Source organism: Bos mutus, chromosome 5 (genome assembly GCF_027580195.1).
Source record: "Bos mutus isolate GX-2022 chromosome 5, NWIPB_WYAK_1.1, whole genome shotgun sequence".
Taxonomy (NCBI): domain Eukaryota; kingdom Metazoa; phylum Chordata; class Mammalia; order Artiodactyla; family Bovidae; genus Bos; species Bos mutus.
The window spans coordinates 43,790,447-43,807,796 of record NC_091621.1 but is presented as its reverse complement, the minus strand read 5'-3'; the positions used below and the strand labels follow the sequence as shown (position 1 = coordinate 43,807,796).

Sequence of the window (17,350 nt, the reverse complement as noted above, 5' to 3'; positions counted from 1 at the left end):
TGCTCCAGGGGCTCAATTAACATGAACTAAGCATAAAATATTACTGGTGTAAAGATTTCAAAATTCAAGTTGAAAGTGTAGACACTTCAGTTCTGTAACAACTGCATCCATTACTAAAGAGTGCTTTTTGTTTTTGTTTTTCAATTTAGTTGTGGTAAAATATACATAACATAAAATTTACCGTTTTAACCATTTTTAAGTATACAGTTCAGTTGCATGAAGTACATGCCCATTGTTGCACAAGCCATCACTACCATCCATCTCTACAGTTTTTTTCATCTCGCAAAACTGAAACTCTGTACCCATGAAACAACCATTTCTCATTCCTTCCTCTCCCCAGCCCCTGGCAACCACCATTCTACTTTTTATCTGTATGAATTTAACTGCTGTAGGTGCCTCATATAAATGGAATCATTATTTGTATTTTTGTGCCTGGGTTATTTCAGTCAGCATAACCCTCAAGATTCATACATACAGTAGCAAGTGTTACAGTTTCCTTCTCTTTGGGAACACTTATACACTGTTGTGGAAATTAAGTTGGTATAGCCACTGTGGAAAACAGGATGGAGGTTTCTCTGAAAGCTAAAAATAGAACTATCATATGACCTAATATTTCCACTCCTGGGTGTATATCCAAAAGGACCAAAAACACCAATTCAAAAAGATACATGCACCACAGCGTTCATAGCAGCATTGTTTACAGTTGCCAAGATGTGTGCACAACCTAAGTGTCCATCAGCAGTTAAATGGATAAAGAAGATGTGATACACACACACACACACACACACACACACACACACACACACACACATCCAAGCTCTACAGTGTTAGCCTCTCTTCGTGAATATACTTTTAGTTCTGGCATCTGTCCTTGATCTCTTATTGGTTATTATCTCCTATTGGTAAACATAGTTGCTAAACAGACATAAGTATTACTAATTTTATCTGAGAAAACACTGGTTCTCCTACAGGTATCTTGATATCCATTTGATAAACTGACTTTAGGATAAATCCAACACAGCTAATAGTGTGGAGTGGGACCCACGTAATGCTTTCTTGTTTGAATCATTGATATTAAAACAGTAGAGAAGTTATAGCACAGTTATAATAACAAATATTAGCTGGCCTTATCCCTCAATTTGAATTATTAATAGCAGTCAGGGAATAATATTTAAATACATGCCATATGGAACAGAAAGTTCTAAAGGCCATTCATTTTCCTCCCCTCTTGAATATAAGTTGTGTCATCCTATTATAGGATTCTTTGATGACTTCATGAGTCAGCTGTTATGTTAAATTTACCCACTTATATTTGTGATGCAGTGTTTTCTGTCTTTATTCGGACACTCTGCTTTATCCTTCTATAACAATCCTCTTAGTTTTTCTCTAGCAGTAACATTGCCCTTAAAACTGCAAGTGAAGCAGATTGTAAATTAAATTTTTCATGACACTAAACCCAGTGCGTACACTAAATTTATCTTTAAGTAGAATTCTGGCAAATTAAAAGGAAACTACTCATAAATTGTCTTATTTTAAAAACTTTTTAAAGTGGAAAAAAGATGCTCAGAAGGAAAGTACTTAGGTCAATTTTAGCTCTAATTGAACTCTTTTTTGGCAAAAAAAAAAGTTGAGGGTGTATACACAAAAGTCTTGGTAATTCAGGACCAATGATAGAAGAATCGGTGCTTTCTTATTTAAACCCAGTGGCACCCAGAATTGTTCAATGATCACCGTTTATTTCTCAGATATCCCAATGTCTGTGGGTATAATCGATCCTAGGGCTAACCCAAACCAACTAAACACAGTGGAGTTCCTGTGGGACCCTGCGAAAAGGACGTCTGTGTTTATTCAGGTAAGACGCTGTGGACAGGGCTCCAGTTTTGCAAAGGATTCAGGTAAGACACTGTGGACAGGGCTCCAGTTTTGAAAAGGATACCTTACCACCAGTTTGGTCCTTAAAGGATAAAAATGTATTAAATTTGAAATCTTTCCAGGGTTGCAACCTGTAAACCCCTAAACAAATGCAGACTTCTCAACATGTGAAAGCAAAGAGGAGTTTCTGTGTTGCTCTTCTAATTTCCCCAATTTATTTATTTGTTTCTCTCAAAAATACTTGCTAATGCATGCATAATATTTTATTCTTGAGATAAACTTACCTAACAGTTGTCTAGCATTGAGATTATCCTCATTTTTCAGTACTACCAAAGAAGTTATTTTGAACATCTTCATAATTAGAATCTGATTTGCATATCTGATTATGTCCTTTGGGTAGACTGCCTGAAAACTCATATTTGTAATAATGATAGCCAGTAGTTTATTGAGTGCTTCTCATCAGATAGTCACTGTGTTAACACTTTTTACCCATGATTTTAAGACTTTCAACAAGAATCCTGTGGAGTAAGAATATTCCTTGAGTCTTAGATAAGTTAATAACTTACCCAGGCAGGTATTTGGTCAACCAGGGCTCCACTATGAAGATTTGTCAAGATCTTGGACTTTATGCAGTAGCCTAGCAAACAGTTTTCTTCCCATTGCTCATGAGCTTTCATATTTACTATTCTCCCAGCATGGATGGTGCCTCTGTTTTCTAAAATCTACCATAAATTTCAGGAAAGTTTCATTAACAGAAACCATTTCTCTTCTATGTTAACTCTGTCTTTTCTGAAATAATTAATGAATTCCTCAGAGCAGCTTTTTGTTAACATTAGACCTGTACAATTACTTTGTTTGCATTTGTAAATCATTGAAGTTTTCCTCATTTCCTCATGAGAGTATAAATTCTTCATGATCAGAAAGAGAGTGTAAGGTTTTTTTGTAGGTGTTTAAAGGTTTTGCTGTTGCCCTAAAATGTTGCTGACTGGTTTGGCTCCTAATAGTACTGAAACCTGGCTGGATGGTATATTCTTTTCAGGTGCATTGTATTAGCACAGAGTTCACCATGAGGAAACATGGTGGTGAGAAGGGAGTGCCATTTCGAGTACAAATTGATACCTTCAAGGAGAATGAGAACGGGGAGTATACTGAGCACTTACACTCAGCCAGCTGCCAGATCAAAGTCTTCAAGGTATTCCTGGGCTTTGCGCTGGTCCTTGGACTTTTTTTCCTTGTCTTTCATTTGCAACATTAGTCACCAAGTGAGAAAGTCAGCTTGTCTCTTTTCAAAAACTATGAAAGCCCAGCCTAAATTGGAGTTACTGAAATAAAGCTGCCCAGTAAAGAAGTTTAAATAGGGATGGTGGGAGAAGGGGAACTTGGAAAAGGGATTGTAGGGATATCATATGGATAAATACCTTCTCATTGCAAGATTCATTAACATGAAAGTATTTGGAGCATGACATGAAGTCCCCCTGTACCACTCTTACCCTGACCCCCCAACCTCTCCCCAGAGGTAACCAGTGTCAATAATTTCATATGTATTCTAATTCACTTCTGTGCTCTTATGTACACATGTACATAGATATACACGTATTTTCCTTTCTTTGAAACATAAACAGAATTGTATTGTATGAATTGTTTTGAAGCTTGCTTTTTTCATAACTATGTGCTTTAGAGATTTTTCCATGTCCGAAGCTATAGATCTCGTACTTGCCTTCAATTCCATTACACATTTAAATATCCCATTTTCAGACTTAGATTTAATGATGGATCTTGTCTTTACCTCGTTGTATATACCTTTTTGTCTCACAAGTGATTATTCTAAGTTTGTAGAAGTAATGTTGAATCGAAGTGTGAGTACTTGAATTTAAAATGGAGTATTTCTCCTTTCAGCCCAAAGGTGCAGACCGAAAACAAAAAACAGATAGGGAGAAAATGGAGAAACGAACACCTCATGAGAAGGAGAAATACCAACCTTCCTATGAGACGACTATACTCACAGAGGTAAAAGGATTTCTTTGGGTGACAGTTTCAATCAGTACTTTTTACTCTTAAAAGAAATAGCCAATTATTTTGTAATGTACTATTAACCCTTGAATAACACAGGTTTGAACTGCATGGGTCTATTTATACATAGTTTTTTTTTCCCTGCTAAATATGTATTAATATTAAGGGTTCTCTGGTGGCACAGTAGTAAAGAATCCCTCTGCTGACGCAAGAGACTTGGGTTCGATCCCTGGGTCGGGAAGATTCCCCTGGAGGAGGAAATGACTACCCACTCCAGTATTCTTGCCTAGAAAATTCCATGGACAGAGGAGCCTGGCAGGCTACAGTCCATCGGGTTGTGAAGAGTCAAACGTGACAGCACACAGCTGTGGGCTACAGTACTACATGGTTTGCAGTTGAATACAGGGTGCAGATGCAGAGGACTGACTATCAAGTTATACCCAGGTTTTTGACTGTGGAAAAGGAGATGGTGCCCCTAACACCTATATTGCTCAAGGGTCAACTGTATACATATTATCATTACGTTGTATACCTAAACTAATATTATAGATATGTCAGTTATATTTCAATTAAAAAAAAATAGAAGAAACATCACTTCTAGTCTGATCAAAACTTATTTGTCCTCTTAGTTGTGAGGACTTATGAGGAATTAAGATTTACTAATCAAGATGTGCTTTTGAGGGACTTCTCTGCCAGTTCAGTGGTTAAGACTCCATGCTCCTGATTCGGGGGGACAGGTTCAATACCTGATTGGAGAACTAAGATCCTACATGCCGCACAGTATGGCCAAAAAAAAAAGGTGTGCTATTCGACAAATGAATTTATCTACAAAACAGAAATAGTTACAGATGTAGAAAACAAACTTATGTTACCAGGGGATCAGGATCAGGAAGGGAAGGATAAATTGGGAGACTGGGATTGACATATACACACTGTGCTGTGCTGTACTTAGTCGCTCAGTCGTGTCTGACTCTTTGTGACCCATGGACTGTAGCCCACCAGTCCATGGGGATTCTCCAGGCAAGAACACCAGAGTGGGTTGCCATGCCCTTCTCAGACTTATACATACTACTATATATAAAATAGATAACCGATAAGGACCTACTATATAGCACAGAGAACTTACTCAATACTCTTTAATGGCCTATATGGGAAAAGAATCTAAAAAAAGAGTAGATATATGGTATATATGTATAACTGATTCACTTTGCTGTACATCTGAAACTATTATCACATTGTAAATCAACTCTGTGTGTGCGCATGTGTGTGAGCATGCTTAGTCTCATCCAACTCTTTTCAACCCCATAGACTGTAGCCCGCCAGGCTCCTCTGTCCATGGAATTTTCCAGGCAAGAATACTGGAATGTATGACAAAACCAATACAATATTGTAAAGTAATTAGCCTCCAATTAAAATAAATAAATTAAAAAAAAACATGTAGTTGAATTAAAAAAAAAAAAATACTGGAGTGGGTTGCCGTCTCCTCCTCCAGAGTATCTTCCCAACCCAGGAATTGAACCTGCACTCTCTTGCGTCTCCTGCATTGATAGGTGTATTCTTTACCACTGTACCACCTGGGAATCCAAAAAAAAAAAAAGATGGGCTATTTAAGTAACAGTGTTTTGGTGGAACTCTAGAGTCATGTACTTTCTGCATCTAAATTGCCTTTGTTTTTAGTGTTCTCCATGGCCTGAGATCACATATGTCAATAATTCCCCATCACCTGGCTTCAACAGTTCCCATAGCAGTTTTTCTCTTGGTGAAGGGTAAGTCTAGAAAGTGCAATTAGCTTGTGTTTGTCCTAAAAATATATTATTTCATTATGTCTCCATAAGCAAAATCTTTGCAAATCAGTAAGAACTTCTATTTGGTCAGTCTTTGATGGAATTATATATTAACTGAGGTTTGGATTATTATTATTATCATTCAAAAGAGACTAAGTTTTATGTGGCCTTCCCCCACCCCACCCCATTATTTTATTTATTTATTGGTCATGCCACAAGACTTACAGGATTTAAGTTCCTCAACCAGAGATTGAACCCAGGCCTCTGGACCTCCAGGGAATTCCCTTCTCTCCACTCTTAGAAAATAGCATTATGGTCAGTGTTTAGTGATTTGTGGACTGATTTTCTGGACTTTTCCCTTCTTCCTCTTACTGTTTATCTTGAGGTTATTTCACTTCCTGATTATAGCATGGTCATTGGGAACTGAAACACAGTTGTACAGACACTAAAATCTGTTTGGTTACTTATTTAAAAATGGTCCTAACACCTAATTTATTATAAATCTTTGATAATTGGGGGAAGAAGGTAAAGGTGAGAGCGCAAATGAAGTTTTGGAATTATCTATGGGATTTATTTAGTCTTGCCTTATTGTCTTTATTATCACAGATAATTGAAAGTTGGCATAGATGCCTACTCCAGTTAAAAAAAGTTGTCTTATAGTCCCAGCATTCAACACATTTTCTACATAGGCCATATTGAAATTTGAAATAGGTTGTGAAATGTGTGACTAGCTTGATTGTAATGTTTGCTTTTGAGTTTGTTTAGGCTCTGTGTTCATGCTGCTTCTGAAAGTATTTAATTAAGATAACTTAGAGAATTCCCTGGTGGTCCAGTGGTCGGGACTCCACACTTGCACTGCAGGGGGCACGGGTTCAGTCCCTGGCAGGGAACTAGGATCCCCAGGCTGTGCAGCACAGCCAAAAAAAGGCGGGGACAGTTAGCTAAAATATTCAAAATGCAACTAACAATTAAAACTAGATAGCAGTTGCAGAAGGAGTAGATAGATAACTAAGGCTCTAAGATAAGTTGATTACTAAATTTGAATTTTGCAGCAAAGGCCAACATTTTTAAATAGAGAAAGTTATTTTTTGAAAGAAAAATCTGTTACCACCCTATGGATTATACTTATAGAGAATTTAAAATATTATGCAAAACTTAAGAGTTCTAAAATTTTCTCTTTGTCATGTAGTTCAATATTAGGCTCTAATTTTTCTCCCATAAAAGAAGTAAGCATTAGGGAAGAGGGACAAACTACTGAGAAAAAGAAGTGTAGGGAAAACTCAAGGGTGTGGAGATAGCCCTTGGATAACAAATTAGCACTAATTTTTGAAGCTTTTAAAAAGTAATTATTAAGTGTTTATTACTTAATAAACTTACTTAAAAATATATACTTAAAAATATATATATACTTTAAAAATATACTTATTATTAAGTATAAAAGTATATGATGACATTTTATTGTATACTTTTTATTCTAATTTTTCTTGAATCTATTTGTGTATATTTATATGCTTCACATAGTAGTAATATATTGATTACTTTTATATTTTGATATTTTTAGTTTATGGTCTAATAAACTTATGTTAGTATTGTTTATGCCATAATTTAATCAGTCCCAACTTACTGGATTTTTTTTTTTCAATTTCTTCAATAATAAAAAATGACATAGTTTCTACTGCTCCCCACCCCAAAGTCTTTATGCTAAAATAATAGATGATAGAAATGTTGGATCCAAGAGTTAAGAATGTTTTATGAGATAGTACAAATTCCTGTAAATCTCTACCTTTAAGACTTACAATGATGCAGAGTGAGATGACAAACCCTACTACGTTTCATGGACTCATCCTTTCATTTTAAATGTTTCTTTAGAAATGGTTCACCAAACCACCAGCCAGAGCCACCCCCTCCAGTCACAGATGTAAGTCCAAAGTTAAATGTCAGTTACTGGCCATGTCTAATAATACTTTGGTGACTGTGTGATTCAGTAGAAATTCCCAACTTTTAGAGAGTATTATTCATTCTTTCACTAAGAAAACTAAGCAAACATTAAATTTTGACTAAGAACCAGATACTGTGCTGTATTTAAGGAACTTTCGGTCTAGTGGGGAGGATAAAGATGGAATTTCATGGATATCTTGCATGGTTAGAGAAAGAAAACCTGACGTATAAACAGCTTCCGAGCAAACTCCGTCTGAATGTGGGTGTATTTGGCTGTTGTAATGTTTACCTTTTTAAAGTTGAGTCTGTTTAGTAACCAAAAAAAATACTTTCCCTTTTTCAGAACCTCTTGCCAACAACCACACCTCAGGAGGCTCAGCAGTGGTTGCATCGAAACCGTTTCTCCACGTTCACGAGGCTTTTTACAAACTTCTCAGGTTAAATTTGCTTGTCCTTTGTTTTGCCAGCATGGGATTTCTTTTATACTCTAGGAATTCCTGATATTCCTGTGTTATTGGGGGAGGAAGAGGCGGCTCTTAATGCATTTTTCTGATTAAATGAATTCCATTGAACTCTTCAGATTTTCTCACCAGCTGCAACTGTGCTGTAAAATACTCAAAAAGAAAACCCTCTTAAACTCATTTAAAACTATTTATTCTATACAATACCTTTAAAATATATTATCCATACAGTATTTTATCAAGGAGCATTGCAGGTAGTCTGAAATTCCCCCCCTGATATTACTATATTTTCTTTGCACATTTCACTTTTATTTAGCATCATCTCCGTAGTACCACGTATGGTAGGAATATATAAATAGATAAGGCATAGTTCTTGTTCAGTCACCATCTAGTATCAAAGAAAATCCAAATCAAAATAAAACCTTGAAATAAGGAAAACAAATAGTTGTGATGCATTAGATAAATGTAGACAAAGTGAAGCATTTGGAGAAGCGTCTGGAGTTAGGGAACATGTGTGATGCGTGAGGTAAATTTTGAGGGCTGAGGAGGAGTCTGTTAGTCAGACAGCAGAAGAATATTTTAGGCAGGAGGAACAACTTACTTATTAGGCATGGTCAGTATGATGAAAGCATAGGGTTGAATGAGTAAGTTAATTGGGTCGGAATTGAGAAGGGAGAGGATGCAGAGGCCAGGTCATGGAAGGCTTTATATACCATGCAAGAGATTATGACTATAGCTTACTGGTAATGAGGTATCCTTGTAAGAGTCCATTTTAAAAGTCATTAACGAAGAGAATCTTTGCCTTTATCACCCATTTGCTTATATTTATTCCAGGAGCAGATTTATTGAAACTAACTAGAGATGATGTGATTCAAATCTGTGGCCCTGCAGATGGAATCAGACTTTTTAATGCATTAAAAGGCCGGTATGTAATTAGTGTTAAAATATCAGTGGGGTCGGATTCCAAATGGATTTGGATTCAGGGACTCTTCACACTACTCTTTGTGCAGCTAAATACATCTTGTCAAAACATTCTATTTGAATTCCAGCTGTGTGCCAAATAAAGATGAAAATTATCTTTTCCTGTACTTGATCCAAGAAATTCCTCACGATATTTCATTTTTCATTTCCAGGTAGTTTTTTTCATTTAATTAAATATTCATTGTCCCTATTATGAGCCATTAGGCTTTGGTGATACATCGATGAGCTTTCTGGAGAGAGAGAGATAAAGATGATATACAATAAGTATTTTGAATAGTAATAAGTGTTTTAAAGAAAAATAAACAAATAAAAACAAAGTTGTAGCTTGTAGAGTACTCAGAATATAGTCAGGGAAGACCTTTCTTCAGAGGGGATATTTTAACTGAGTTATGAGAAGGATGGAAGCTTTGGAGTCATAAGGGAAGAGGGTTTTATGCAGAAGAAACAGCAGGTACAAAGGTCCTGAACTCAGTTTTACTAGAGAAGAGATCATTCTTAGGTTTTGGCAGGAATTCATGGAATGTCTGCTTAATACAGAGTAAGAGTAATGCCTGAGAGTAATTAAGCAGAGTGATTAATGTCTGCTTAATTTCAAGTCTCTGTTTGGGATTTACAATTTAAAGTAGGTAGTAGTAATATTGGCACCCCACTCCAGCACTTTTGCCTGGAAAATCCCATGGATGGAGGAGCCTGGTAGGCTGCAGTCCATGGGGTCGCGAAGGGTCAGACACGACTGAGCGACTTCACTTTCACTTTTCACTTTCATGCATTGGAGAAGGAAATGGCAACCCACTCCAGTGTTCTTGCCTGGAGAATCCCAGGGACAGGGGAGCCTGGTGGGCTGCCGTCTATAGGGTCGCACAGAGTCAGACACGACTGAAGTTACCTAGCAGCAGCAGTAGTAATATTGATGGGAAAAAAATACAGGTCAGTGCCATAGAACCAAATCAGTGACTAAATAATGAACTAAGATTATGAAGTATTTTTGTTTATTATTAAAGATATTAAATCAAGTTGGAAACTTTTAAGCAAAGAGGTGAAATTCAAGGGTTGATTACTAGGCAAAAAAGAATGGATCATTCATTTTTAAATGTATTATTTTCAGAGCATTTAGAAGTAGGAAGGAATAAGGTGATCAGAGCAAGAGGTGATTCAGTATGGTTGCCTATGAAGAAAGAACAGAAAGGCTAAAGCTGACTAGGAGACAGTCATGAGGGAAATGAGATTTTCTAGTCTGTGCCTGGAGAATCCCAGGGACGGTGGAGCCTGGTGGGCTGCTGTCTATGGGGTCGCACAGAGTCGGACACGACTGAAGCAACTTAGCAGCAGCAGCAGTCTGTGGCATTGGTGCTCTTAAGTAAAAGGTATATCTTTGAACCTTAAAAAACAGTGGCTCACACATACTGAATCCTTCTAACCTTTACATCAGAGGTTACAAACTCAATGACTACAGAGGCCACGTGTAAATGAGTGACAGTCAACCCTAGGATGTACTGAAGAATGCATGTGAACCATGCCTGTGGGACAGCTGATTGGATTTTGTTTTGAAGAATGAGGACCTTGGATTTTTCAAGGAAAACCAAAGATTCAGAGGTTGATGATGCCTTCTGTCGGAATGAATTCAGTTAGACACACACACACACCCCAGTGAGGAGTAATAATTCATAGCAAATGAGCTACACTGGTCCAAGGGCTGCCAGTTTTCAATCTGTGCTGTATAGTATTAATGTAGACACAAAGGTTCTTCTGTAAAATGTGCTCACCATGAGAAATGTGACTAATAGTTTTTTTTTTTTCTCCTCCTTAGGATGGTGCGCCCAAGGCTAACCATTTATGTTTGTCAGGAATCCTTGCAGCTAAGGGAGCAGCAGCAACAGCAGCAGAATCAGCAGAAGCATGAGGATGGAGACTCAAATGGTACTTTCTTCGGTAGGTTGTTCTGGACAGGCCAGGACAGATATGAAGAAAAACGAAGAGATGACTTACGAACGTGTGTGATGGGAATTTATCAGGCAGCAGAGTCAGTATTTGCTAAAAGTAATGGTAATTGCTCTAATGTTTATTGAGTTCCTAATGTACACCAGGCACTATTCTCAGCACTTTTACAGGTTTTAATTTTTACGACTGGTGTCTCCTCGTTGCAATAGATTTTATTGTTCTTCCCCAACATTTAGGTGAGGAAAATGAGGCTTAGGGATGTTAAGTAATTTGCCCCAGGTCGCACAGCTAGCAAGTGATTGAGCTGGGATTTCCATTCAGGCAGTCTGCTTCTGCATCCTTTAGAAAAAGTGGGCCTTTGTAGTGATCAGATTGCCTTTAAGAGCAGAGAAACTCTGTGCTGACTGTCTTTGCTTTCTCCCTCTTGCAGTTTACCATGCCATCTACCTAGAAGAACTGACAGCTGTTGAACTGACAGAAAAAATTGCTCAGCTTTTCAGCATTTCCCCTTGCCAGATCAGCCAGATCTACAAGCAGGGGCCAACAGGCATCCATGTGCTCATTAGCGATGAGGTAGATTGCTAGCACAGCTGAATCACCAGATGACAGTGATCTGTCTGCGCATATGATGGGAGCAGGAGCTGTTCCATGGGGGCAGCATGCTCTGTTTTCCAAGACAAGACGTTTTCAAACATTTTTGTTTGTTTACCTCCTAAGATAATTTTTTAAAAACTGCGTATCCCCTTGTACATTTTTAGATTGACTTAATAGTTTTTGTTTTAAATTTAAATAGTGGCAAAAAAAGTGCCCATTTTGGGGAGTATTATAGGATATATAAAAATGAAATGATTGCTTCACTTTTCTAACTATGTTTCATGTAACCTGAATGCAAGAGTAATTTAATACCACTGTCATCTGTTTAAAAAAATACATGAATATACTTTTTTAGCAGAATATTTATATCATGTCTTTGTTTTCTTAAGCTGGTATTTTCATTCACTTTCCCCATAGAATTTCATCTTACCATAGTCTACTTTTATGCTTGAATATCTTTTATTAGTTTTTCTTACTATATTTCTTTGAAACAAAAACTTGTTTCAGTGAAAATTTAAAATTATCTGTTCTGGATAGAATTATCGCCATAATTGTACAATTGATTAAAACAACATAAATGTATTATATATTTTGATAAGTAATTGATAAACATTAAGAAAAAACTTATTAAAAGTACATCTAGGTAGTTCCCTGGTGACCTCATGGTTAGGATTCCAGGCTTTCACTGCCAAGGCCTGGTTCAATCCCTGGTCCAGGGACCACAAGTCATGTAACTTGGCCAAAAATAAATAAACACAATGAAAGTGCATATATTAATGAGATGGATGAGATTAACTGATTCCTTACCCATTCTCCCAGACACAATTAATTCATAGATAAATACTGCCTATTGATTGCTAGAATGGAATAGAGTTCAACATCAATTCCATCCTGTTTTTTTTCCCCTAGATAAGAAATACTGTGGAATCTGATTCACATAAATTGATAGATAGGAATGGATGAAGTTTGCTATAATAGCATTGCTGGATTTTTTTTTTTAACTTCTGGGTTATGTGCCAAAAATTACATAGTGATGGTATCAAAAATTTTTTTGAATCATCTGTCACTTGACAATTTGTGGTTATGTCACTCTTCAAGTCTGGTGAAAGAATTGAAAACTTCATGGCTCCAGGACTATATCACCCAGTCATTCTAGTTCTCATTTGCAATTACACTTTTGCATGCTGAAGGCTTTTATAGCCTAGGGTAGTACATCTCCATAAGATCTCAGGAGGGTGAAACTCTTGCCTTTACTTTATAAAATGGGGAAAAGGCGTTTGAAAAGGGAAGTGAGAAAGGAAAACAAGAGGTTCTCAGGTGGTTTTAGGAGAGAACAGACATAGATGTTTAATTCCTCCCATATGGGCCTGTCTGGATCTATGTGCCCCTTGGAAAGTCCCGGGGTTAACCCAGGAAAATGCATTCTCGAACTTTAAGAAAGCTGTTTCAGAGTGTTTAGCTTTTAAAGCTTTTGAAAACTAAACAGGAGAGAAAACAAAGCAAAGGATTGTTTTTCATTTATATCTAGTATAATGAAAATCCACATAGGCAAAATAAATACAGCAAACCAAGGTTTTTAATAACCAGCAAAATTTCCTTGTTTTTTCAGATGATACAGAACTTTCAGGAAGAAGCCTGTTTTATTCTGGACACAATGAAAGGTAATAAAAAGTAAGATAAATGCCTTTTTCGAAGGAGTCTGAGCGTTTTTTAAAATAGTAATTCTTTGAGGAGAGAGGGAAAATATGAACCACCATATTTGAGATAAAGAATGTGACATTATTGGAGATTATTTCTTTATATGAATTGCCATTGTCAGAGTAGACAAAGTGTGACTTTCTGCCATCAACTTTTACCTTCCATGGACAAGTGATGAAATTGAGGCAAAATGTTGTTTTTCTAGTGTATATTTGTTACATGTATTCTGTGATAATTAATAAGTATACTACACTTTGTCCTCCTGTTTTTTCTTTCTCTAAAGAACCTTCAGTTCAGTTCAGTCAGTTCAGTCACTCAGTCGTGTCCGACTCTTTGCAACCCCAAGAATCGCAGCACACCAGGCCTCCCTGTCCATCACCAACTCCCGGAGTTCACTCAGACTCACATCCATCGAGTCAGTGATGCCATCCAGCCATCTCATCCTCTGTCATCCCCTTCTCCTCCTGCCCCCAATCCCTCCCAGCATCAGAGTCTTTTCCAATGAGTCAACTCTTCGCATGAGGTGGCCAAAGTACTGGAGTTTCAGCTTTAGCATCATTCCTTCCAAAGAAATCCCAGGGCTGATCTCCTTCAGAATGGACTGGTTGGATCTCCTTGCAGTCCAAGGGACTCTCAAGAGTCTTCTCCAACACCACAGTTCAAAAGCATCAATTCTTCGGCACTCAGCCTTCTTCACAGTCCAACTCTCACATCCGTACATGACCACTGGAAAAACCATAGTGTTTTGGAGGTGACTAAAGATGATTCTTTTTTCTTTTTCTTACAGCAGAAACCAATGATAGCTATCATATCATACTGAAGTAGATGTGGCTGCTGCTTCGTTCACCTATGGGAAATTCTCCTCTTGGAGGGGATCACAAATGGAGATTTGAACGGCTGTAGCAACCTGACCTGTCTAAGTGGGGGAGTCAGAGGCATAGGCAGAACCCCAGCCATCTATGTTGGGGCACACATGGATTTCTGCCTGACATGCATTTCTGCAACTGTTTCTTAGTTAACATTTCTGGATTCTATTGTTGTTGAATATCAATAGAAACTCCACATCATTTAGGGTGTGTGTGTAGGGCATAATGATGATGAGAATTGTGTGATGTTTAATGGAAAGATGTTAAATTTTGTGGTATGCAGCCCATGTAATTTTTTTTTCTAACATAAAAGCAAACATCTATATTCCATAAGACTAGATCCTCAATCTTTTTTGCCTGTGAAAACTTTATCAAAGAAGAGAAATGTGGAGAAAGAACAAAATTCTTCTTTTAATTCCCCCCTAATTCAATGACGAATAGTAATTTTGGCTAACATTTATTGCACATTTAGTTGTGCCAGGCAGTGTGATAAGTTCTTTAAATGGATTATCTTGTTTAAATCCTCTTAATAACCCCATATGAAGTAGGTAATGATGATCCCTAATTGAAGATAAGGAAATGGAGACACAGAGCGGCTGAGGAGCTTGCTGAGTAACAGGCAGCTGGTAGATAGGGACATGAAGCGCAGACCCAGGCGGGCTGGCTCGTGTTCACTGCTGTGACTGCCCCCTCACAGTCCTCTGTGCGTGCCATCATTTCTTACTGTGGCTCCCCTGGTGAATCACACGTAACAGTGAGCAAGAATTGACAGAGTAACACCCAAAGGGACAAACCACACCTAAATAACGACGAACCAATCAAGAGCTGCAAAAAATGAAAACACAGACACTTTCAAAGCATCATTAGTTGTCAGATTCACAGAATTTAAGGCAGTGAAAACCAGGGACTATCTGTTATTCCCCACATTCACTATTCTTGAATGACCTCAAACTATTTATTAATGAGTTAGACTAACCTCTGCTTTCTCTTTCCCCTCTGCCTCTTGTCTTGGGATAGGAAGTTCTCTTACTCATGTAGCGTTCTTTTATATAAGCTTTACAATTCATCCCCACCCCATTCACATTTTTCCCATAAACTTTAGTTCTTCTGATTGTAATTGTGTGCGCTTGTGTGTGTGCATGTGTAAGACTGTGGGTCCTTTTTTCACATGTAAAGTTTTATCCAGAAATCCCTCTACATGTTATGCTGAGTTGATAAACAATAATGTTCAAAAGATTCTGTATTGGATTTGGATCTGTGTGTGTGTGTGTGTGTGTGTGTGTGTATTTTTAAGCATTTGATAAAGTTTAAATGTTTTTATACAGAGATTTTTGTTGTTGTTCATTAAAATCAACCTGCCAAATGGTCTTGATTTCTTTTGATTTGAAAGAAATTGAAAATTTTAAAATTGGAAAATTAAAGTCAAATGACCTTATTTAAAATTGACCTGGACAGCTTGACATATTAGGCCGAAATACTTTTTTAGTGACTGATTACTGGATGTCTGTATTTTTCTTTGGAGGGGGACATTTCTAATTGTATTATGTTCCTAAGACTGGTTCTCAGCCTCAAGGGAGTCAGCTGTCTCCCCAGCAGGCTAATTTTTATTTTTATTTATTTATTTATTCCAGTCCTCTGAATGTTAGGCTGGGAGGATTGGACTTTTAAGGTCCTTTCTAAATCTGAATCTGTGACTCTTGTTTACTGTAAATGATACACAGAATTCTATTAATATATTTACTATAAATTTTATACTTGTTAATTTTTACTTGGAGTTAGAGGATTTTTTAAGAGTAGTTCTCAGATTTATATAGAGATGAATTTATATGTTTGTAATCATAGGTCTTCAAATTAACTAGGACATCTCTTAGGCTTTCTTTAGCTCCAAAAAAAATATTTATAGTGCCAATGCTGTATAATTGGTAAGAATTGGTACAGTGATAGAACATTGTAAGTATTCAGTTTCCTTTAAAAATTTTCATTTCTTCACTATCGATCTTTTCAATTAAATGAAAAATTTAAACTAGCTTTTTCATAATGAAAGTAATACACAAATTGATAAATTCAACAATAAAGAAATTCTACTTATAATAACTATTATAACTTATGATAAAGTATAACTTTTTCTACTTATGTCCTAGTCCCACTCTATAGAGGTAGTCATTGCAAAAAGTTCCTCTCTCAAACACACAAACACACACACATATGCAGATGGGCTCATGTAGTATTAATGGTCTGCAGTTTTCTTTTTTGTGTTTAACATGTCTTGAACATCTTTCTATATTAAAATTTATAGTTTGACATCATTCTTTTGAAAAATGGCCATTCCCTATGAATGGCATTTAGGCTAAGTCCATTTAAGCACATATTCTAATAATTTTTTGCATTTATTTCTAAGATACTTTCCAAGGAATAAAGTTGGCTGGATTTTACCTCTTTAACCATGTGATAGTTGGTATTTAAAATAAAGAAGATGGTTTAATATTTCCAGTAGAGTGAGGCTATATAAGAAGGAGAAGGGTTAGACTTTAGACCCTCCTGAGAACTGTAATAGCATCCTATTTGACTTAGCATTGTCTGTACCGTCCCCTTGAAGTGTAATAGGTTCCATCCAGAAGAATCTATAGTATAAAGACTTCGATAGTTAAAAGGGAGACATTGGAAAGTAAAAGGATCATTGCAGAATTCTTATGGATTGAATACCAGTCACGACATAAAATGTGATTACTAAGTAATGAGGTCCCATATTATGCCCCAAGGATAAGAACATTTGCCCACATAAATGATTTAAGAAGCCATTTAAAGGGAGCGGAAATGGAGGTTGTCATTTTGTCTGGAGAGAGATTACAATATGACAAATACAAGACAACTAGAGTCTGAGAGACCTGAGAAAGTGAGGTCCTCATGACGGGGTGGACGTGATTCCTGGAAGTCTGGCACCGTCAGGCACTGGATACGCTATGAGGGGCAGAGCACGATCTGACCACTGTGAGTTGGAGGAGCAAGGGGAAGCTTGGCAAGTGGAGAAGGCTTGGCATAATGTCTTAGGCCTAATGAAAGAATGTTCTGAAAACCCTTTGTATCCCCAAGTGTTCTGAGAAAGTCTTTTGTATAGGGTTGCTGCAGAGATTTGGGCTGTCTTCAAACTTCCATGAAGTACTGGCTGAAGCTTCAGCATTTAGTTTTGAAAGTAACACAAATTTCAGAT

At 37.0% G+C, this 17,350-nt stretch overlaps 1 protein-coding gene across 7 annotated transcripts in view; it reads left to right on the top strand.

Annotated features, from left to right (window-relative positions):
• TFCP2 (transcription factor CP2) overlaps nt 1–16,093 on the top strand; it is a 52,956-nt gene extending 36,863 nt beyond the window's left edge. The window contains exons 5-15 of one of the 7 annotated variants that reach the window (XM_070370800.1): nt 1,746–1,852; nt 2,912–3,064; nt 3,769–3,879; nt 5,560–5,648; nt 7,536–7,584; nt 7,948–8,041; nt 8,900–8,990; nt 10,854–10,963; nt 11,415–11,557; nt 13,188–13,239; nt 14,064–16,087. In XM_070370800.1, coding sequence (XP_070226901.1) covers nt 1,746–1,852; nt 2,912–3,064; nt 3,769–3,879; nt 5,560–5,648; nt 7,536–7,584; nt 7,948–8,041; nt 8,900–8,990; nt 10,854–10,963; nt 11,415–11,557; nt 13,188–13,239; nt 14,064–14,101 — 1,037 coding nt within the window. In that variant the 3' untranslated portion in view covers nt 14,102–16,087. Of the gene's footprint in view, nt 1–1,745; nt 1,853–2,911; nt 3,065–3,768; nt 3,880–5,559; nt 5,649–7,535; nt 7,585–7,947; nt 8,042–8,899; nt 8,991–10,853; nt 10,976–11,414; nt 11,558–13,187; nt 13,240–14,063 lie in introns of all 7 variants that reach the window. The other 6 variants (XM_005908687.3, XM_005908688.3, XM_005908689.3 and 3 more) reach the window with 6 other exon arrangements.
• The last annotated feature ends 1,257 nt before the right edge of the window (nt 16,094–17,350 follow it).